Source organism: Euphorbia lathyris, chromosome 7 (assembly GCF_963576675.1).
Source record: "Euphorbia lathyris chromosome 7, ddEupLath1.1, whole genome shotgun sequence".
NCBI classification, from domain to species: Eukaryota; Viridiplantae; Streptophyta; class Magnoliopsida; order Malpighiales; family Euphorbiaceae; genus Euphorbia; species Euphorbia lathyris.
In genome coordinates, this window is record NC_088916.1 from 57,785,993 (window position 1) to 57,809,813 (window position 23,821).

The window sequence follows — 23,821 nt, forward strand, 5'->3', positions numbered from 1 at the left end:
CTACTTCCCTTATACTATGCTCCATCTTATTCCATATCGAATCTATATCTGAATCCATATTGCAAGTCCAAATATCTTTTTTGGTCATCTCTTCCACAAATTTTTGTTGATTCTCCCATTGCAATTTCCACCACTTAATCTTAGTCTCTACTTGTGGTGTTTGTTTTCTTATACATTTCCTACTTCGAAAATCTAGCACCACTACTCTATGTTGGGTTGTCGTACTCTCACCAGGGATCACCTTACAATCAATATAACTCTTTCTCCAAGCACTCCTTACTAAGAAGAAGTCGATTTGGCTCGCATTACCGCCACTCCGATAAGTCACTAAGTGGGATGTTCTCTTCATAAACCATGTGTTCATGATACTCAAGTCATAGGCTGATGCGAATTCCAAAATATCATTTCCTGCTTCATTCTTATCTCCAAAACCATACCCTCCATGAACACTCTCAAACCTATCTCGCCTAGAACCCACGTGTCCATTGAGATCACCCCCAGTACCATTTTTTCATCCCTAGGAACCTGTTGCACCACTTCCTCTAAGTCATCCCAAAAAGCTTGTCTTATAGACACATCTAATCCTATTTGTGGCGCATATGCACTAATGACATTCACAACCTCATCCCATATCACTAGCTTAACACGCATAATTCTATCGCTCTTCCTAGACACCGCTACTACATCATCAATATACTCCCTATCAATAAGAATACCTACTCCATTTCTACCCTTATCCTTTCCTGAGTACCAAAGCTTATAACCCCAATGAGCTATCTCTCTAGCCTTGGCTCCAACCCACTTGGTTTCTTGTAGGCACAATATATTTATTCTCCTCCTCTTCATAACATCTACAATTTCAGCCAATCTTCCTGTCAAAGAACCTATGTTCCATGTCCCAAAGCGTAACCTACTACCCTTACCCCTACCCCTACCATTACCGTGGACTAGCTTATTTACCCGCAACCCTTGCATATTTGACACCACCCCCGGGTCCTGGGGTGGCGCGCCGCTTCGGGGCGACGACCTAGCAACCCTTGCACATTTATCACTACACCCGGGTCTAGGAAGTGCAGCGCGTCGCTGAGTAGGGAACGCCCCAACGATATTTATATTATGGTTCATGTCATAAGATGTGGCTAAGTTTTACGCTGGCCGCCACAAACCTACCGCAACCCTCCTCCTTTGTCCAGGCTTGGGACCGGCTGTAAAAGCCACCAAGTGACCCTCACAGGCGGAAACTCGAAAAAATATTTCTTTAATGTCAACACTTTATATAAATAGAAGAATAGAGATTTAAGTGGAGGGTAGGATTGTAAATTACAAAAATAGAGTGTTAGGAATAGCTATTCCTTACAAAAATTGAAGAATAGCTATTCCTTATTTTTGTGGAATAGGTATTCCATGGAATAGCTATTCCGTGGCCAAAAGACCAACCAAATGTAGGAATAGGAATAGACTAGGAATAGCTATTCTATTCCTAGCCTATTCCGCAAACCAAACGAGCCCTAAAAGTTAATTATTTATATTATTTTTAAAAAGTGCATTGAGAGTCTTTTAAAAATGCTTTTATGTGTTGAAATGATATTAAGGAACTAATCTCCCTTAACTCCTTTAATTATTTTTTCTTTCTCAAAACCCCAATTAGCTGGTAATTATTTTCTACCAACCTATAATGTCTCGACTCTTCAATTCTCTCCCATTAAAGAATCCTGAAGGGAGACTACGATTCTAGGCATTAGGCTTGATATCTTGCAAATTTATTGGTTTTCGATGTTTAAACATTTGTGGTTCTCAAACTATATAAAATTCTTTTAATTCTCTTACATTGACTCATGAACCATATGCAAGCATATATAGATATGTAATATCACATCATTAATCATATTATACACTATCCATTAAGGTATCCCCTTTTTAACAGTAACCATCAAAGCTATATGGATCAGTAAAAAAAGACTACAAGTTACATTCACACTTGAGTCTGGAGACTGATTTACGGAATCACAATTGCAATTATAGTGTTAGGTTTACAGCAAACTACACTATTGATTGGTCGCGGCTTTCAGCTTATATCTAGGGGTCACAATCTAATCACCTTATAAATAACAGGTACATATTAATATTCAATCCATTCCTATTGCTCACTTAAGCTAAAACGTTTCTAGTATCATTCTCCTCGTTGACTTAATCATCGGAGCGGGTGACCAATCCACGACATTCCTTTATCCCTTTTTTTGTCTTATTTTAGGCACTTGAAGGGTCCTAACAAGTTCAACTCAGATTATACCACATCAAATTGGTGCAGTGAGCATGGAGAAAACTGAATTTAATGTTGCTGACAGCATTTTCTTTTTCAAATTTAGAGTTGGTTTTAGTTTTCTTTTTATTGCTTTATTTAATTATAAATAAGTAAATATTAATTAACCTCTTTTTAAAGGTATGTGTGGATTCTATGCTAAAAGTGGTTTAAATTAATGATCTTTGACATAGTTGGAATTCTTTGATAAGTATGAACAAATGAGAGTATATATAAATAAATGAGAGTATATAAATAAATTTCTTGACTCCTTTGTAACTATCCCATTGGAATACAGTAGAAGAAATGAGAGTATATATTTCTCTTTTCAAAATTGAAATGAAACCATAAACCCTTGAAAAACCCAGCAGCATATTCACAATTGAATAAAAATGATGAACACATCAATCAACTCTTCCCAAGCTTCAAACCGTTCTTCTAACAGATGCCTCTGCAATTCTCTTTCGATCCATAGCTAAAGAACTCATCCCTAATACTCTCCAACTCAATACTCCAAAAATTCCTAATCCGTTTTTCATCTCAACCGAGTAATTGCAGCTTTCCTTTTCAGCATAAAAATCATCTTCTCAAACTTATATACATCTTGAGATACCAACACCGATTCAATGTTTATGTACTGTTTCCTCCTGCACAGAAAGCTCTTCTTCGCCAGCTAAATCTTTTTTTCTACAATGGACAGACATGAAGACAATTTAAATTGATTAATCCATCCAACACTGATCTGATCTGTTCCAGAAATTGAGGGAAAAAAGAAGATTTCAAGTCACCTGCTTTCTGGCTTCCTTTTGTCCATCCATATATGCAAGAAGCTCTTCCTGTCTTATTAAAGCTTCATGCAAAGCCTGCAAGAGAAGAAGCATAAACAGTGAGTGATCTCACACCACATATTGAATGAAGGGTATGAAATAGACAAGTAAGTAATCACCTTTTTTGTAGTAATCAACTCTGCTTCTAATGCATCAACTCGACAAACAGCAGCATTTAGCAACTCCTCTTTCTCACCTAGCCTTTTCAACACAGATGAGACAATGTCTGCCTGTGGGGGGCGGAACTCCTTGAGTATTGGTACGACAGTTGGATCAGAAGCGTCACCAGAAGAATCGGAGGTAGGGTTTTCATTATTCAACCAAATTAAACAACGGATGAAACCAAGTAATGCGCTGAACAGCAGCGCACAAATACGAGCAAAGATTCCTTGAAGAGGCTTTTCCACAAATGGCAGAGCTGGACCTGCAGTTATATTCATCAAAACAACTCAATAAGATTGTAGACTTAACAGTTGATAATATTGAAAACACACAAGAAAGTGCAATGCCAAGAGACTAACAATTCTACTTATTAGTCTCCACCTAGTTAAGTTAGAGGTCTCTTTCAAGAGCAAAGTTAGATATTTCATTTTAATACCATAACATCCACCCTACATAACCATAAAAGGACAAGGTAATAAAAAATGAACAGAACGTTAGCATCCTGTCAACGCTTCTCATTGTAACTTAAGCCTAGTAACTCTTTCCTTTACTTATTAGAGCTCCAATTGGCTTTCACAACAGAAAAATACCACTATCAAAATTTTGTGATTGATCCACATAATAAAGCTGACAGTGAATGACTACCAGTATATGCACAGTGTAATTTCAGAAGCACAAAAGAACATTTTAACCTCTTGAAGTATGTTGATCTCGAACAGACGCTTGTATAGTACATCCACCATCCACAATATTGTCAATCACGGGAACGTACTCATCATATGTGATTTCTTGTAAAAGAGCACTTGCTTCTTCCGAGACAGGAGTCAAACTCGGAAGCAAACAACTCCTAGTTGGTTTAGGAGACACCACATCTTCCACTTCGGATCCAGACTCAGCAGATGTATCACTAGTTTTTATCTGACATGCAAGAAAGAAGTCTCATGTTAAAAAAAATGAGTGAAACTTCATGTTGTTAAAGACTTTATCATTGTGGTGCAAGAGTCTGATGAACAATACCACTGAATAGCATGGTTTATCAGAAACACTCACCCTGCCTTCAGTGTCTGAAGCTGTTAATGTTTGCATGGAATATAGAGCTTCACCATTGAGAACCATCTGCATCAAGGCACACAGTGATGTAGGTAGAACACTATAGAAGAAGAAATCAAGATGATAGAAAAGCTACAAACAGAACAAAAAATAATTTCAGATCACCGACCTTTAAAATGTTTTCATCTTTCCATGGCCCCTTATCAGATCTCATACAACCACCTTCACCAGCACAAGTACAGGAACCGCCCAGAAATTCAGGCAACTCACTAGACAAGTTCAGAGATATTTCAAAAGTTTAGACATATTTTAATAGGAAAAGAAAAAACAGAAAACTCAAAGTCATATTTTAATTTACCTTTTATCTATTATTTCAAGCAACTTGTTCTGGTACTTGTTGCCAAGAACCTGAGATTCAATTCTAACATTAGTAAATCCCACAATTTTCTTTTTCAATAGCTGAAAATAGTAGACAACTTGATGGAAATTAGAAAACATTACTGACATGAATCTTGCTAACTGTTCGAGAATCCAGAAAAGATTTGACAGAGTTCCAGAGCAGCTTAAAACCAGGACCAGCATTTATTATAAACATTCGGCATAGAGTCTGCAAAATTCGACATTATAGATGTTGTGATGAGGACACTATCAATTTGATTATGTATCCAATAGAAGAAACCAAAGAGGACAAATTCTCAGAAAGCTCATGAGAATCTAGAAGCACAAACACCAACCTGAGGGTAGTTGTCACCAACTGTGTTTTGCAGCAGCGTGATGAGTTCTCGTGCAGACTTGGTAAAGTTTTTCAAACCCTAATTATAAAAATCAATTTGATTAAGAGATGAGGATCTAAGTACAAGCACACACAAACAAAATTGGAAACAGTGCAGTAACAATATATTAAATAAAAAAAGGACATACTGAAAACTCTCAGTTCTCCTCTGAGTGTTTTGATTGTATTGATTCTCTTAAATAGAACGTACAAAACAGATTTGTTACAACTGAAGTAAATTCAAATTACAAAAGTTACTTGATCTATTCTTTAGGAAACAAACAGATATTAACAAAATATTAACAAGATAATTATAACAATAATTATCCCTTATCACCTCCCCTCAAGTTAAAGGTGGATGAACCTTTAACTTGTCTCGTAAAGTCAGAAATCTGGTTTTGGAGAGTGGCTTTGTTAGGACGTCGGCTGTCTGATCCAGAGTTGGTATATATAAAACACGTAGCTCTTTCTTAGCAACCCTATCACGAACGAAGTGGTAGTCAATTTCCAAATGCTTTGAACGTTCATGGAAGATTGGATTGGCGGTCAAATAGGTGGCCCCCAAATTATCACACCAAAGAACGGGAGACCGTGATGAACAATAGCCAACGTCATACATAAGTTTGCGGAGCCACAAAACTTCAGAGGCAAGGCAAGCTAAAGCACGATACTCCGCCTCAGTTGAAGACCGAGACACTGTTCGTTGCTTCCGAGAACGCCAAGATACCAAATTTGGTCCAACATAAACTGCATATCCGGACGTGGACTTACGATCATCAATATCACCGCCCCAATCTGCATCAGTATAGCCAGTAATATCTAAGGACCGACTCCGCTGAATCCGAAGACCATGATCAGGTGTAGAACGCAAATAGCGAAGTATTCGCTTGACAGCTTTCCAATGTTCAGTTGTCGGTTGGTGCATAAACTGACTAACTTTATTTACTGCAAAAGAAACATCAGGACGTGTGATAGCTACATACTGTAATCCGCCCACCATACTACGATAAAGACCCGGGTCATTAAACGGTTCACCAACACTGAGGGACAACTTGGTAGAGGAACAAGCAGGCGTGGAGATTGCCTTTGAGTCAGACATGGCAGATTTCAGCAAAAGATCATGAATATATTTGTGTTGATTCAGTGTCAAGACATTCTCAGACCAATGAGCCTCTAGACCAAGAAAATAAGACAACCTCCCAAGATTTTTTATAGCAAATTTACCCTGCAGTTTCTCAATAAGCTTGGCAATAGCATTAGTATCATTCCCAGTAACCAATATATCATCCACGTATATTAAGCAAAAAATCCTACTCTGACCACCGGTGAAGCAATAAAGAGAGGAGTCAGCTTTTGAACAAACAAAACCGAGTTGAACAAGAGCTGAGGTAAGGCATTTATGCCACATCCGTGGAGCTTGCTTGAGTCCATACAAGCTCTTCCTCAGACGGCAAACATGATTTGGGAATTGAGGATCAACAAAGCCAGGTGGCTGTTCCATATGAATTATTTCATCAATCGTGCCATGGAGAAATGCATTTGACACATCTAATTGAGTAATAAACCAATAATTAGAAACCGCAATAGAAAGTAGTAACCGAATCGTAGTTGGTTTAATTACAGGACTATAAGTTTGTTCAAACTCCAATCCCGGACGTTGATGGAATCCTTTTGCAACAAGTCTCGCCTTATAGCGACTGACAGATCCATCCGGATTGAGTTTAACACAAAACACCCACCGATTACCAATTACATTCTTCCCCTCATCAGAAGGCACCAACTCCCAAGTGCCGTTTTCAATTAATGCATTATACTCGTGTTGCATAGCCTCTCTCCAATGTTGAATTTTTATCGCTTGTGTATAACAAGTCGGGGTCGGAACATTAGCTGCTGCCTGAAATGTTTTTGGCTTTAAATTTCCTGTTTTCCCTCGAGTTACCATGGGGTGGGCATTTTCAATTTGATATGGTGGTGGTGGATTGGCAGTACATAAGGATAATTCATTTAGTAATGGAATTGTGGGTAACTGTATTGGGTTGGTGGAATTAGGAGTAGTATTCGAAGTGGGAGCAGGTTGAGTAATTATAGGTAAAGGCCTTGTACCAGGTACATGCTGAACTTGTGGGTCATTGACAGATGTAGGTTGAGTTGGCGGAACATTATGTGTAGTGGGTTCAGCAACTTGTGGTAATAAGGTAGAAACAGGCACATATGGTGCAGGAGTAGTTTGTTGATTTGGCGAGGTGCGAGGTGCAGTAGCAGGTATTGCAGTAAACGGTTCTTTGAGTGTTGGAAAGGTAATTTGGAGAGATTCAGACTGACTAGCAGAAGATAATTGGCTCGACTCACGATTTAACTGGGAATAGGGAAACACCTGCTCATCGAAAATAACATGACGTGAGATAAAAATCTTATCACTGAGTAAATCAAAGCAACGATAACCTTTATGAACTTTACTGTATCCCAAGAAAATACATTTTCTAGAACGAGGGGACAATTTATCAGGACTATATGGACGAAGCCAGGGATAACATAGACACCCAAACACACGAAGCATATCATAATCAGGGGACACACCAAACAGTTTCTCATATGGAGTGCTGAAATTTAAAGCAGAGACAGGTAAACGATTAATTGCATAAATAGCACTATCAAAAGCAAATGTCCAGAATTTTGAAGGTAAACCCGAACTATGAAGTAATGATAAACCCGTTTCAACTACATGTCTATGTTTTCGTTCGGCACACCCATTTTGTTCGGGAGTATGTGGACATGAAACACGACGATTAATGCCATTAGTAGTTAGGTACTCGGTTAAGGCTTGGAACTCTCCACCCCAATCTGATTGAAACGATTTAATGGATCGATTAAAGTATTTTTCAACCAGAGTACGAAACTTAATGAACACACTGACAATTTCAGATTTGAACCGAACAAAATACAACCAAGAAAATTTACTATAATGGTCATAAAATAACACATAGTAACGACATTTGTCATAGGATTCAACCGGTGCCGGTCCCCATACATCAGAGCAAATCAAGTCTAATGGTCCAGAGGCAACAAAGTCCGATTTTGGAAACGGAAGACGGTGCGACTTGCTAACACAGCATGATTCACATAAATTGGAATTTTTATTGTCATCAATGAAAGAAATTTTATTCATTGCAAGAGTGCGTTTAACAATGGGAAAATTGGCATGTCCCAAACGTGCATGCCACAAAGGTAAAGAAACATTAAAAGCCTGAATCTGATGAGGACTGGAATTTGGCAGAGACATGGTGTAGAGCCCATTTTTATGTTGTCCTTTATGAATCACTCGTTTTGTCTTCAAATCCTTCAAAACAAAATGATTAGCAAAAAACTCAACTGAAATAGAGTTAGAACGAGTCAAAGACGAAACAGAGAGTAAATTGTTTATAGTTTTTGGGACACGAAGAATATTATGAAACTTTAAACGAGAATCAGAAAGATGAAAATTGGAATTCCCAACATGAGATATAGGAATAGAATTGCCATTACCTACAGTGACTTCTTCAGGGCCATCATAATCCGAATGAACATGGAGATTTCCAAGATCCGCAGTTAAATGGTGAGTAGCGCCAGAATCAACTAACCAGTCAGCCTGAGATGGGTTGGAGGTAGCAGCAAGATTGGATTGAGGACGATAAGCATTGCGGGTTGACCTACTGTACCGTGGAGAGGGGCATTGTCTAGAAATATGACCCGAGCCACGACAATTGTGGCAAATAATGGTGGAGGAATCAAGTGGAGCATTCACTATAGAACTGTTGTTAGGGCGAGAAAAATTCTGAGTAGAAAAAGAGCGACCACGGCCTCTTCCTCTACCACTTTGTGTAGCCGAATAGTTGATAGATGGAGTAAATGACTGTGGAATAGTTTCCCTTGCCAATTGCCTCTCTTCACTGTGTAAAAGGCCAATTAAATCATCAAAAATTATGGGTTCTAGACGTGCTTCAAGGGCACGAACAAAGGGCCTATAGAGCGAGCCAAGGCCTTCAAGGACTGCCTCTACAAGATCATCATCCGTAATTGGATGTTGCAACGAAGCAAGCTCATCAGAAATGGATTTTGCGTTTAGGAGATAAGACGAGATACTATCATTCCCTCGTCTGAGATTATGAAGACGATGTTTGAGCTCTCTGATTTGAGATCTCGATCCAGCGGAGTAAGCTTTCACCAGCTTTTCATACGCTGCACAAGCAGTTGTAGCACCAACAACTTGAGTTAACACAGTCGCCGAACAAGACGACACAATCCAGCTCAGGACCTGCTGGTCTACCTGTTCCCAATCATCATACGCCGGATTTGCAGCACCGGTAGGCAAAGTTTTCGCAGGAGGAGCGACTGTCGAATCAATGTGTCCAGCCAATTTATACCCTTTCAAAATCGGCATCAACTGAGTACGCCACAGAAGAAAGTTATTTGGCGTAAGCTTATGTGAGAGAACGGATGAGATACTAACATGGGGTGGTGTTTGGGGAAGAGTTGTTGAGTTGCGGGAAGCAGTGGTTCCATTACTATCTGTCATGGTGGAGGAAGAAAAAAAAAAATTTGGAAGAAGGAGAAGGAACGATACGATCAGGTTGTTAAACCAAATAAGAGCTCTGATACCATGAAAACTCTCAGTTCTCCTCTGAGTGTTTTGATTGTATTGATTCTCTTAAATAGAACGTACAAAACAGATTTGTTACAACTGAAGTAAATTCAAATTACAAAAGTTACTTGACCTATTCTTTAGGAAACAAACAGATATTAACAAAATATTAACAAGATAATTATAACAATAATTATCCCTTATCACATACCACGCCTTGCACATCCAAAATAGTTGTAATTGAATCTATGTGTCTTTTTGCAGCCATAGAGCAAGATGGGAACTTAATTGCAGAAACCTTTTCAAATTCTTGCACGTGATATTTCAAATATCTTTCCATAGTGGTGACCTGCATGAGTTTAACAGGTTCCACTTTCCCGAGTCTTTCAATGTAGATGGGCCTTCCCTCTTTATCCACACCATGGTAACCTTGGGGGTAGTACTTTCTGACTTCATTTAACTCGCTGAAATCAAAATCCTGGACAAAGAAATTGAAAGGAAATTCTATAATTCTAATTGCTAAATTAGGCAGAGCCAGGATAAGATAAACGGGCAACAAGCAAAGATTCATCAGATTCAAGCAAATATTACACTACCTCCATAATTGTGTCAGCACCAAAGTCTTTCCTCCACTGAATCATATTGGCCCACATTTGCTTTGATTTCTCAATGTCAAATTTTCTTGCTTTTAAGAACCTGAAAAGGGGTCCTTAAATGTAAAGCTGAAGCTGGACATAAGCATACTCTACTTTAGGAGTATGTATAAAATAAATAAAGCAGTAACTCCTACGTGAACACCATCAAAAACTAATTCTGCCTTTGCAATATCACATCTATGATAATAATAACAATAATAATAACCACTATTATGCATAAAGCTCACATAAGCCATTGAGTGTGCACTGCCTATATAAAAGTTAACAAGAAAAAAGGCCCAGTTGAGGACACAGAGCATCTTTAACAAGGAAATCAACATATGAAAGACATGCCAAGGAGTATTGAATATGGAAAGAGCAAGTACATTTACATTTAAGAGTTGCAATAAGCAACTTTTATGGGTCCAATTAGGTACGAATCAGACTAGATAATTGGCTATAAGCATGGAATAGACTTCAGAAAAAACTTAAAAAATGCTAAAGATGAAGAGATCCGCAAGGTCGGAGGGAAGAAAAGCACCTCAACAACATGTGATAATCATTGTGTCTGGCAGCAAGCAAGTGTTCCCCAGTGAGGACCTGTCGAAATGCATCCACTACTTGGAGCTCCTCAACATCCCGATCATCTTTGATTGCAGAAATTCCCAAACTGGCAGCAAGCAAGTGTTCCCCGGCACAGATTTTCTTTGATGCCTTCACGGCTTCCTTCTTTAAATTCCCAATCTCAGTCTTCCTGTCTTCCTCTGAGATGTCAAAATCTGATTTCCGTTCCCTTGGTTCTTCATTGGCAGAACCTTCAAAGCCTACACAACATGGCAGCAAACCAATTACCAATTACGCCGTCAGAATCACTCGAAACCATTTTTTCCTCGAGGTGGAACATTAAATTTAGAATCTAAAACCAACAGTTTAATAACCCTAAGAATCCAGAAATACAGACAACAAATTAACGCAAAAAAAAAAAAAAAAAAAAAAACACGACGCATGAAGCTTTCAAATCAAAAGAATGGCCAACCGATCCAATGTTCCGGACATGTTGAGTCCAAAAATTAGTTAGCTACTACATGTTGAGCTGGCGGAACCAGGCCGGGGCTGGAGCCCCGGATGGCCGCCGGAATTTCTGAGCCCCTGTAGTTTATTCCGGCGGCGGCGTGCGAGCAAGGAATAAAAGTAAATGGCGCTGCTGATCATTGAACTTAGCCGATAATAGCCTTGTTAAATGGTAAATTACACCTATGACCATTGAACTTTGCTTTTTTTTCAATTTAATATAAAACTCATTCAATTTTACACTTTTTTTTTTTTTTTAGCTATGTCCACTCAACTTTAGCTAATTCATCAAAATAATCATTAACGACTTCAAAATGAAAATATTTAAGGATTAAAGTTGTTCGGAACGATATTTACCATAAAACCACATTATTTATTTTTCAAAATTACAATTTTTCGAGTTTTTTCTCTTTAAAAATTCACTCTCTCATAACCAAACAACACCTAAATGACCCAAAAATGAAAAATTTCAAGAATTAAAGTTTCTTTGAATATTATTAACTCTTGGAATTTTTTTATTTGACGCCGTCAACGGTCGTTTTGAGGCGTTGAGTGGTCACATGTCTTAAAAAGTGAAAATTAAGCGGTTTTTATGTTAAGTTTTGAAGTTTAGTGGTCGTACTCTTAAAAAATCAAAGTTCAGTGGCCATAAAAGTAATTTACTCAAGTTCATGTTTTACATTACGAAAATTTTGTTGTTGGATTTTTTGAGCCCCGGATCATCCTGAATTCTGGTTACGCCACTGGCTGAGCGTGTAAATCAAAAAATTTGCTTTGACAGGAATCTTGGTTCCCTTAACGGCTGTTTTTGGATTTACACTCTCTTCCTTTTATTTTTCACTCGGACTCTAATCATCCCAAATTTTGACATTTCATTCATCAGCAATGGTAGAGTTTTTTTGAATAATTTTATTTAACAATCTTTTACCATTTAAGAGTATAAGGAAAAGTAAAAACTATATAATTATTTAAAAACACACACGGAAAAACTAGTTTTTTTTAAGAAAGAACACATAGATTTCATAATTGTTTATTAAAGAAATATTAATACTATAACTAAAAACTTTTTTTTTTAATAAACAAACCAATTGCATTAAGAAAAATGAGAATGGGTTTGAATACAAACAACGAATAATCTTCAACAAGAAATTCCAAACTTTGAAAAAACACTATTAGATTCAAAAGGTAAAGAAACATGTCAACATACCATTAACTAGAAATCTGAATCCAACAAAAATGGTATTGAAACTGAAGCAAATCAGTTTCAATATCGCACCAAAGAAACTCATTTTGCTTTTCATCAGAAACAAAAGAAGATTCAACAGAGAGATAAGAATGATAATGACAGTAACAATGTAAGAGAAATCTAATCTCTTATTTATAATACAAAAGATGGAAAAAGTAAGTCATGAAATTGGAAAGATAATAATTTTAATTTGAGAAAATTATGCTTTCTATAAATTAATAATGGAATGTTGAATGTTAATGTTAATTTCAGGAAATTATGCTCCGTAATTAAGGAAACAATTAATTAAATTATTTGAAAAATAATAATCATAAAAAATATGAAATAATAGTTAAATGGGTCATAAGCTGTCATGCTCTTTTTCCTTTTTTTTATTCCAATAATTTTTTTGATCTCATTTATATTTATATTAGTATAAAACCTCGTACAATGGACTATATATTAATCAATTATTTATTAAAAAAATTATATTAATAATAAGATAAAAGTTAAATTATACTAAATTTGAGCCATGCATGTAGGTTACCAAAAATAAAAGGAATCCTCGTAGTCAAAGCGGGAACAATTTTGGAACAAGTATAATTCAAGGAGTAATAATGGTCAACAGAATGAAGATTTAAATTTCAAAGACAATGAGTCAAGATTTAGGCTATGTTTGTATGGGGGAAAATATTTTCCCAATTTTTCAGTATTTGTTTGGGCAGGAAAATAAGTGGTTAGTCAATGGAAAAAGAATGAAGAAATAAGGAAAATTTTTTTACCCCTTTCAAAAGGGTAAAACATTTTCCCCAAAAGATACACGTTCAGAGAAAAATGGAGAAAACGTTAAAAAAATATAAAAATATGAAACACGAAAAACATGAATAACGTGAAAACGTTACAAAACACGAGAATATGAAATAAAAAACCGCAAAAAAAACATGAAAAGGTGAAAAAACGCAAAAAAAACACAAAAACGCAAAAAAGAAGAAGTAAACACTTGAAAAGGCATAAAACATAAACAACGCGAAAAAGTGACAAAACACGACATATACAAAAACGTGAATAATACAAAAAACACGAAAACGTGAAAAAATACGAAAAACACAAAAACACGAAAAATGCTAAAACACAAAAATATGACAATACCTGAAAAATGAGGTAAACATGAAAAGACGAAAAACGCAAACAAAACACGAAAACGTGAAAATACGAAAAACATGAAAAAACGTGAAAAAAAGAAAAAGGGAAAACCAAAAAACTAAACGTGAAACACGAAAAAATGTAAAAAAACAAAATAACGTTAATAACACGAGAAAACGTACAATTTATAGTAATAGATTCCATTCAATTCGGCGAACCAAACGGCACCTTATAGTTTATGTGTGGTTTTTGTGCTTAATTTGTGCTTAATACATGTGAATCTCCTTTTGTGTTTTATATATACAATTGAAAATAAAAAATACAGAAAATCTATATTTAGTGGTTGGAAAATATTTTCCAGCGTTGTAGCCAAACATCGGAAAATACAATGGACATGGGAAGCAAGGATACAGTCGAAATTTCACGCATCATTCCCAATTGGTCCCCAAATAATGTATCGTTCAAATCCCAGGTTTCCAATATCTTTATTCCTTTTCTCGATTGGATGGAAAACATTCTTCGGGCCCCCATTTTATCGAAGAGCAGCTTGCTATGGAAAATTTACTTTCTGATGTGGAGCAATATGCTACTGAAGATGGTGAGATTATGTTACCGGAAGCGGTTGACCTTTGGATGCAAAAAGGGTCCATCAATTAGATGGATACTTCCCTACATTTTTTGTTGCATCTTTTTGCTTGGATTGTGCTTCTTTCACTTTTTTTTTGCTTCCTTTTTCACCTACACACTTTCTTTTATATCATACATCATCTGGAATTACCTAGGAGTAGTGTCATAACTATTTCTCCGCTTCCTCCAACTTTTTATGAGATCCTATCATCATAGGATTCTCACCCTATTAGAAACTAAGATTAATGGCTCTAGAACTCAAGCTATTTGTTGGAAAATTGGGTTTGATAACTGGCTTAGGGTAGAGGCTTTAGGTTTTAGTGGAGGAATTTGGATGTTCTGGAACCAAGATACCAAGCTTGACATCATATGCACTAACCCCCAGTTTATTCACTTTAGGGTCTCTTCAAGTGACCATGTCCCCTGGCTACTTTCCATAGTGTATGGCAGTCATACGACCAGCCTTCGAAAAGACTTTTGGAATTCACTTTCAAGTGAGAGGTTTGATCTGAATGCTCCTTGGCTAATAGTTGGTGACTTCAATGGAGTTCTAAACATATCAAAGGTCAGCAATAAGGCCCAGTTTGCTATCCAGCAATAATGTCCACTTTGCTATCCAGCAAAGCGGCTTATTTGCAGAATGGGTTTCTAAGGAAGGTCTTATCGATTTTGGTTTCAGTGGTGCTTGTTATACTTGGTCTAGAGGCAATAATGAAAACTTGTATACAACGTCCAAATTGGATCGAGGCCTATGCAATGTCGAACGGAGGCATATTTTTTATAGAGCCTTTATCACTTATCTCCTCATACTTAATTCAGATCATTGTCCCATAATGGTCAATTTAAAGGTTGATATCAATGTAAGTACCTCTAAATCCTCTCGGTCTAAACTCTCTTGGGTATCCCATCCGAATTTTACAAATATCATACAAGGAAATTGGGATAATAACCTATCTTTTTGGGAGAATTCATGCAAAAGCACTAACGTTTTATCAGAGTGGAATTCAAAAGTTTTCGGGAACATTTTTAGAAGAAAGTGTAGACTTTTGGCTCAAATCAGTCTTGCTAATAGATTCAATTCTAGCCTTTGAAGTTGGAAAAGGAACTTAAGAAAGAATTAGATTTAGTTCTCTACCAAGAAGAGATACGTTGGCATAAAAAAATCCAGAAAAGAATGGATCACATTAGGGGATCGTAATACAAAAAAAAAATCATCTCTCAACTATGATTAGACGGAACATGAATCGTATTAGAGGTCTTTACGATGAGGAGGGCACATGGAATAAAGATGAGAACAAACTTGCATATATGGCTCAAAAAGATTTCAGTAAAATATACTATGATGACGACATTTTTTCCCTTGGCATTTTCATAATTTTCTTATTCTGGAGAAATGAAATACTAGGCTGCTACCTTCGATTTTTTTTTATGGATGACATTCGAAGGTCTCTCTTCAACATGAGCCCCTCAAAAGTTGATAGTCCTGATGATTTTAACGTTGGTTTCTACCAAGGTCTATTGTTAGTATTTCCATATACCATATGTTCATTAATTTTTGGAATTGTGGAAAGCTTCCACACAAGCTTAATGACACTCTCATTTGCCTCATTCCCAAAGTTTAAGATCCTAAAAATATGAAACATCTTAGACCCATTGGTCTTTGTAATGTTGCTTACAAAATCATAACAAAAACTCTTGCTAATATGGTGAAACTTATTATGGCTTATATTATTTCCCCTACCATAGTAGTTTCATCCTCGATTGCCAAATTTCATATAACATAGTCATTTTTCAAGAACTGATTCATTCTATGAATAAAAAGCATTATGGCAAGGGTCAGATGGTAATCAAAATCGATCTTGAAAAAGACTATGATATACTCAATTAGGATTTTATTGAGGATACTCTGGTAGCTGCAAGTTTCACATTGGTTTGGATGAGAAATATTATGGAATATGTCAGAACTCCCAATCTTTCGGTTCTTTGGAATGGGAAGAAACTGAATCACATTTGTCCTTCACGTGGTATCCGTCGGGGTGATTCTTTGTCACCTTACATTTTTATGCTTTGTATTGAAAGGTTATCTGATCCTATCAATCTTGCAGTTGAGAAAGTAAGATGGAAAACATTCTTCAGGCCCCCATTTTATCAAAGAGCAGCTTCCTATGGAAAATTTACTTTCTGATGTGGAGCAATATGCTACTGAAGATGGTGAGATTATGTTACCGGAAGCGGTTGACCTTTGGATGCAAAAAGGGTCCATCAATTAGATGGATACTTCTCTACATTTTTTGATGCATCTTTTTGCTTGGATTGTGCTTCTTTCACTTTTTTTATATATATTTTTGCTTCCTTTTTCACCAATATACTTTCTTTTATGTCATACATCATCTGGAATCGCCTAGGAGTAGTGTCATAACTATTTCTCCACTTCCTCCAACTTTTTATGAGATCATACCATCATAGGATTCTCACCCTATTAGAAACTAATATTAATGGCTCTAGAACTCAAGCTATTTGTTGGAAAATTGGGTTTGATAACTGGCTTAGGGTAGAGGCTTTAGGTTTTAATGGAGGAATTTGGATGTTCTAGAACCAAGACACCAAGGTTGACATCATATGCACTAATCCCCAGTTTATTCACTTCAGGGTCTCTTCTAGTGACCATGTCTCCTGGCTACTTTCCGTAGTGTATGGCAGTCTTACGACCAGCCTTCGAAAAGACTTTTGGAATTCACTTTCAAATGAGAGGTTTGATCTGACCGCTCCTTGGCTAATAGTTGCCGACTTCAAAGTAGTTCTAAACACATCAAAGGTCAGCAATAAGGCCCACTTTGCTATCCAGCAAAGTGGCTTATTGTTTGCAGAATGGGTTTCTAAGTAAGGCTTATCGATTTTGGTTTCAGTGGTGCTTGTTATACTTGGTCTAGAGGCAATACTACAAACTTGTATATAACGGCCAGATTGGATCGAGGCCTATGCAATGTCGAATGGAGGCATATTCTTGATAGAGCCTTTATCACTCATCTCCTCATACTTAATTCGGATCATTGTCCCATAATGGTCAATTTAAAGGCTGATATTAATGTAAGTACCTCAAAATCCTCTCGGTCTAAACTCTCTTGGGTATCCCATCTGAATTTGACAAATATCATACAGGGAAATTGGGATAATAACCTATCTTTTTGGGAGAATTCATGCAAAATCACTAACGCTTTATCAGAGTGGAATTCAAAAGTTTTCGGGAATATTTTTAGAAGAAAGTGTAAACTTTTGGCTCAAATCAGTCTTGCTAATAGATTCAATTCTAGCCTTTAAAGTTGGAAAAGGAACGTAAAAAAAGAATTAGATTTAGTTCTCTACCAAGAAGAGATACATTGGCATAAAAAATAAGAAAAGAATGGATCACATTAGGGGATCGTAATACAAAAAAAAATTCATCTCTCAACTATGATTAGACGGAACATGAATCGTATTAGAGGTCTTTATGATGAGGAGGGCACACGGACTAGAAATGAGAATAAACTTGCATGTATGGCTCAAAAAGATTTTAGTAAGGCTTTGTTGTTGTTGTTGTTGTTTTATACTATGATGACGACATTGTTGTCCCTTGGCATTTTCATAATTTTCTTATTCTGGAGAAAGGAAATACTAGGTTGCTACCTTCCGCATTTTTTATGGATGACATTCGAAGGTCTCTCTTCAATATGAGCCCCTCAAAAGTTGCTGGTCCTGATGGTTTTAACGTTGGTTTCTACCAAAGTTGATGGTCTATTGTTAGTATTTCCATATACAATAAGTTCATTAATTTTTGGAATTGTGGAAAGCTTCCACACAAGCTTAATGACACTCTCATTTGCCTCATTCCCAAACTTTAAGATCCTAAAATTATGAAACATCTTAGACCCATTGGCCTTTGTAATGTTGCTTACAAAATCATAACAAAAACTCGTGCTAATATGGTGAAATTATGCCTTATATTATTTCCCCTACCATAGTAGTTTCATCCCGATCGCCAAATTTCAAATAACATAGTCATTTTTCAAGAAATGATTCATTCCATGAATAAAAGCATTATGGCAAGGGTCAGATGGTAATCAAAATCGATCTTCAAAAAGCATATGATATACTCAATTAAGATTTTATTGAGGATACTCTGGCAGCTGCAAGTTTCACCTCGGTTTGGGTGAGAAATATTATGGAATGTGTCAGAACTCTTAATCTTTCAGTTCTTTGGAATGGGAAGAAACTGAATCAATTTTGTCCTTCACGTGGTATTCGTCGGGGTGATTCTTTGTCACCTTACATTTTTATGCTTTGTATTGAAAGGTTATCATATCTTGTCAATCTTGCAGTTGAGAAAGTAAGATGGAAAATGATTCGGATCTCTTAAAAAGGTCTGCCCTCTCACATATTTTCTTCGCTGATGACTTGATTTTATTTGCAGAGGCATCTCCAGAGCAGATGTTAGTTATTAAGGATCACCTTGATGTTTTTTGCTAAAACACAAGCCAAATAGTAAATTTTGGTAAATCTGCCAAGCTAAAGACATTAGTCTTCTCATTAACATTCCTATTACACTCGATCAAGGGATGTATGTTGACATGCTCGCTATTCATGGCCGGATGACTAAAGACTCCTTCTAACATATCTTATATAGGGTAAATATGTGTATGTCTTGGTGGAAAGCTAAAATCCTAAACTTTGCTTAGCGTTCCACTTTAGTGAAATCTGTCCTTACAAGTATCCCTTTTTACTCCATGCAAACCTTGCCCTTACCAACAGGTATCATCAATGATATTAAAAAAAATATCTAGCAGGATTTTATAGGAGAGTAAAGGGAATTCTCCTAAGAAAAGCCTCATTGATTGGAGAATAGTGATTAAGCCTAAATATCAAGACGGTTTGGGGGTACTTGACCTCAGAAAGATAAATGTAGCTTTTTTGGCCAAATTGGGTTGGAGATGTTTGAAAGAAATCGATCAATTATGGAGTAGAATTCTCCGTGCAAAGTATTTCCATACTACATCCTCCATTAACTCTATCGAGAAAAATCATTCTACTTCAAACGTATGGAGATGAATTATTAAAGCAAAGTCAGTAATGGTTGCTGGTATGAGATATAAAATTGGTAACGACCAAGATATTTTGTTCTGGACAAATCATTGGCTACTAGACTAACCTATTTTCTTTGTTATCAATTTTGACTTCCCTTTGGTAGATAAATTCAATTCGGTCACGTTCTACTAGAGTCCGAACAGTTGGAGATGTGATTTATTCGAAGCCTATTTAGTGGAGGACATCACCAACAAAACTCATCAGCGTTTTTATTGATGATAACATCGAAAATCATGACAACTTTTTTTTAACAAACAAACCAATTGCATTAATGTTAATTTGAGAAAATTATGCTCCGTAATTAAGGAAACAATTAATTAAATTATTTGAAAAATAATAATCATAAAAAATATGAAATAATAGTTAAATGGGTAATAAGCTGTCATGCTCTCTTTCCTTTTTTTATTCCAATAATTGTTTTGATCTCATTTATATTTATATTAGTATAAAACCTCGTGCAATGGACTATATATTATATCAATTATTTATTAAAAAAATTGTATTAACAATAAGATAAAAGTTAAATTATACTAAATTTGAGCCATGGATGTAGGTTACCAAAAATAAAAGGAATCTTCATAGTTAAAGCGGGAACAATTTTGGAAACAAGCATAATTCAAGGAGTAATAACGGTCAACAGAAGGAGGATTTAAATTTCAAGGACAATGAGTCAAGATTTATGCCATGTTTGTTTTGGGGAAAATATTTTCCCAAATTTTCACTGTTTGTTTGGGCAGAAAAATAAGCGGTTAGTCAATGGAAAATGAATTAAGAAATAAGGAAAAATGTTTTACCCCTTTCAAAATGGTAAAACATTTTCCCCAAAAGATACGCGTTTAGAGAAAAATAGAGAAAACGTAAAAATATGTAAAAATATGAAACACGAAAAACATGAATAACGTGAAAATGTTACAAAATACGAGAATATAAAATAAAAAAAACCGCAAAAAACATGAAAAGGTGAACAACCGCGAAAAACACAAAAAAGAAGAAACAAACACTTGAAAAAGCACAAAACATAAACAACGCGAAAAAGTGACAAAACATGAAATATACAAAAACGTGAAAAATACAAAAGCACGAAAACGTGAAAAAATACAAAAAACATGTAAATGTGAAAAATGCTAAAACACAAAAACGTGACAATACGTGAAAAACACGGTAACGTGAAAAGACGAAAAATGCAAACAAAACACGAAAACGTGAAAATACGAAAAACTTGAAAAAAAACGTGAATAACACGAAAAAGTAACAAAATGCGAAAAATAAAAAACGCGAAAAAAAAAAGGGAAAGAACGAAAAACTTAACGTGAAAACACAAAAAAAATGCAAAAAAACACAATAACATTAATAACACGAGAAAACATACAATTTATAGTAATAGATTTGAGGGTAATATTGTCTTTTGAATGTAAAATTATATATGCTATGCTATCTTATTCCACCAACCATACATATGAATAGTTATTTCCATATACAATATGTTCATTAATTTTTGGAATTGTGGAAAGCTTCCACACAAGCTTAATGACATTCTCATTTGCCTCATTCCCAAAGTTTAAGATCCTAAAAATATGAAACATCTTAGACCCATTGGTCTTTGTAATGTTGCTTACTATAGAAATCAAACACTTAGTCGAATTCTCATTGATGTTGGCCGAATATAAAGGCTGTACAGGAAGTATCAGTTACAAGAAAATAGGAAGTATTAGTTACAACAACATAGGAAGAGATAAGTTTTTGAATTCAAAATATAAGTGCGTTTAATTCTTGCTTATCTACAGCTTAAAGAGGAATGACTATAATATCCTTATCACTCCCCCTCAAATTGACGCTGGTGAAACTGTCAATTTAGATTGCAATAGTTGGAACCTTGATTTGGACAAGGGCTTAGTGAGAATGTCAACTACTTGATCAAGGGTGGAAATGTAACACACATGGAGGGACTTTCGTGCTACTTTATCATGGACAAAATGGAAATCAATTTCCAAAATGTTTTGATCTGTCGTGAAAAATGGGATTTGCTGCCAAGTAAGTCGCTCCAAAATTGTCACACTAAATGACCGGAATTGTGGAAGAGACATAGCCAATTTCATGCATAAGCATGTTCAACCATAAGACTGCAGAGGCAAGAGATGCAAGAGCTCTGTATTCGGCCTCAGTGGTGGACCGAGAGACAGTGTGTTATTTTCGGGAACGCCAAGAAACCAAATTCGGACCAACAAAAACAGCAAACCTGGATGTGGATTTGCGATCATCAATATCACCTCCCCAGTCGGCATCAGAGAAACCAACATTATCAAGTGTCTTGCCACGGCGAAATGTTATACCAAGAGAGGGAGTCGATTTGAGATAGCGCAGAATACGCTTTACTACCTTCCAATGTTCAAGTGTGGGATTGTGCATATATTGACTGACTTTGTTAACCGCGAAGCTAATGTCAGGTCTCGTGATTATTGCATATTGAAGCCCTCCAACAATACTCCTATAGAAGCTTGGGTGAGTAAATGGATCACCAACATCACGGCTGAGCTTTGTACTGGTGCAAGACGGGGTGGAAATGCCCTTGGATTCATGCATCTTGCTCTTGAGTAAGAGATCAGAGATATATTTCTGTTGCCACAAATGTAGGGAAGTTTCCCGCCAAGCAGCTTCAATGCCAAGAAAATAGGAGAGCTTGCCAAGATCGCAAGTAGCAAAGCTACTTTGAAGTTACTGAATTAATTTCTCAATTTAAGTGTTACAATTGCCTGTAATCAAGATGTCATCCACATACAGCAAATAAAACAGTCAAACATTTTGCAACTGAAAATAATAAAGAGAAGAGTCTGTTTTAGAGCATATAAAACCAAGAGACAAAAGGGCTTGTGTTAAGCAACGATGCCACATTCGAAGAGCTTGCTTGAAGCCATACAAGCTTTTCTTTAATTGGCAGACATGAGTAGGATAATCCTGATTGACAAAGCCGGGGGGGGCTGTTCCATATAAACAATTTCATCCAAGGTACCATGTAAAAAGGCATTACTAACATCAATTTGCTTCACCATCCAAGAGTTAGTAATAGCAATGGACAAAAGTAATCGAATTATAGTGGGTTTTATTTTCGGGCTGAACGTTTGGTCATAGTCATAACCAGGTCGTTGATGATAACCTTTGGCCACAAGGCGTGCTTTATAGCGATTAACAGAACCATCCGGATTTAGCTTACGACGGAATACCCACATACATCCAAATTTATTTTTAGCTTCAGTTGCCGGAACAAATTGCCATGTCCCGTTAGTAATGAGAGCGTTATACTCTTCTTGCATCGCATTTCACCACTCAGGACTCATCATAGCCTTTGTGTAACAAGTCGGGGTAGGTTGGTCAGTAGAGGCTTGAAGGGCTTTAGGGGGAAGGGAGCCGGATTGTTTTCTAGTAACCATGGGGTGATTGGGAGCAAGTAATTTTCTGGGTTTTTTTCGCTGAGCAGGAGGGGCGGAAAATATAGGAGCTGGTTCATTAATGGGAGAAGGTGAATTAATTTGTGTAGGGCGTGAGTGAGCAGTGGGTAAGTTATATGAGGATAAATCAATGTGAATAGGTGAAGTGGGCAAGGTTGAGAGATTGGGGCGTGAGGTAGATGGGCATGGTGTATTGTTGGGCCGAATAAGAGTGGGTGGATTAAAGGGTATAATGTCCTGATTAGGATTAGTGGGCGGGGTTGTTCTTGGGGCAGTGGGAGGAATTGCAGTAAATGGTTGATTTGTAGCTGGAAAAGAGACTGATATTGGCACTTCAAGCTGATTGGTAATAGACTCAAGATGCACTTCACGTACCAACATTGGGTAGGGAAATTCCTGTTCGTGAAAAACAACATGGCGTGAGATAAATAGTTTATTGTTAAGTAAGTCATAGCATTTATATCCCTTGTGAACTTTCCTATAGCCAAGAAAAATACATTTACGAGAGCGTGGAATCAATTTGTTGGAATTATAAGGCCTAAGCCATGGATAACACAAGCAACCAAAAGGGCGAAACATGTTATAATCAGGAACACTACCAAATAATTTTTCATATGGACTGGTATAATTGAGAAGTTTGGAAGGTAACCGATTAATTATAAACATGGCACATTCAAAAGCATAAGTCTAGAATTGGTTAGGCAATTTAGCATGAGATAATAAAGAAAGACCGGTTTCAACAATGTGACGGTGTTTTCGCTCCGCACACCCATTTTGTTCGGGAGTGTAGGGACATGAAATACGTTGATTTATCCCATTTTTACTAAGATA

General features: G+C 36.5%; 1 protein-coding gene across 1 annotated transcript; it reads right to left on the minus strand.

Moving 5' to 3' along the window:
- Positions 1 to 2,568: 2,568 nt before the first annotated feature.
- Positions 2,569 to 22,855, minus strand: LOC136200417 (uncharacterized). Its single transcript, XM_065990800.1, has 17 exons — positions 22,555 to 22,855; positions 22,292 to 22,297; positions 21,784 to 22,198; positions 12,642 to 12,655; positions 10,905 to 11,187; positions 10,325 to 10,424; positions 9,940 to 10,206; positions 5,475 to 7,484; positions 5,073 to 5,150; positions 4,844 to 4,945; positions 4,697 to 4,746; positions 4,508 to 4,607; positions 4,339 to 4,404; positions 3,981 to 4,206; positions 3,246 to 3,550; positions 3,088 to 3,162; positions 2,569 to 2,986 (listed from the first exon to the last, which is right to left on the minus strand). Exons 1-17 carry the CDS (start codon positions 22,853 to 22,855, stop codon positions 2,930 to 2,932), a joined length of 4,455 nt encoding a protein of 1,484 aa, XP_065846872.1. The 3' UTR covers positions 2,569 to 2,929.
- Positions 22,856 to 23,821: the final 966 nt, after the last annotated feature.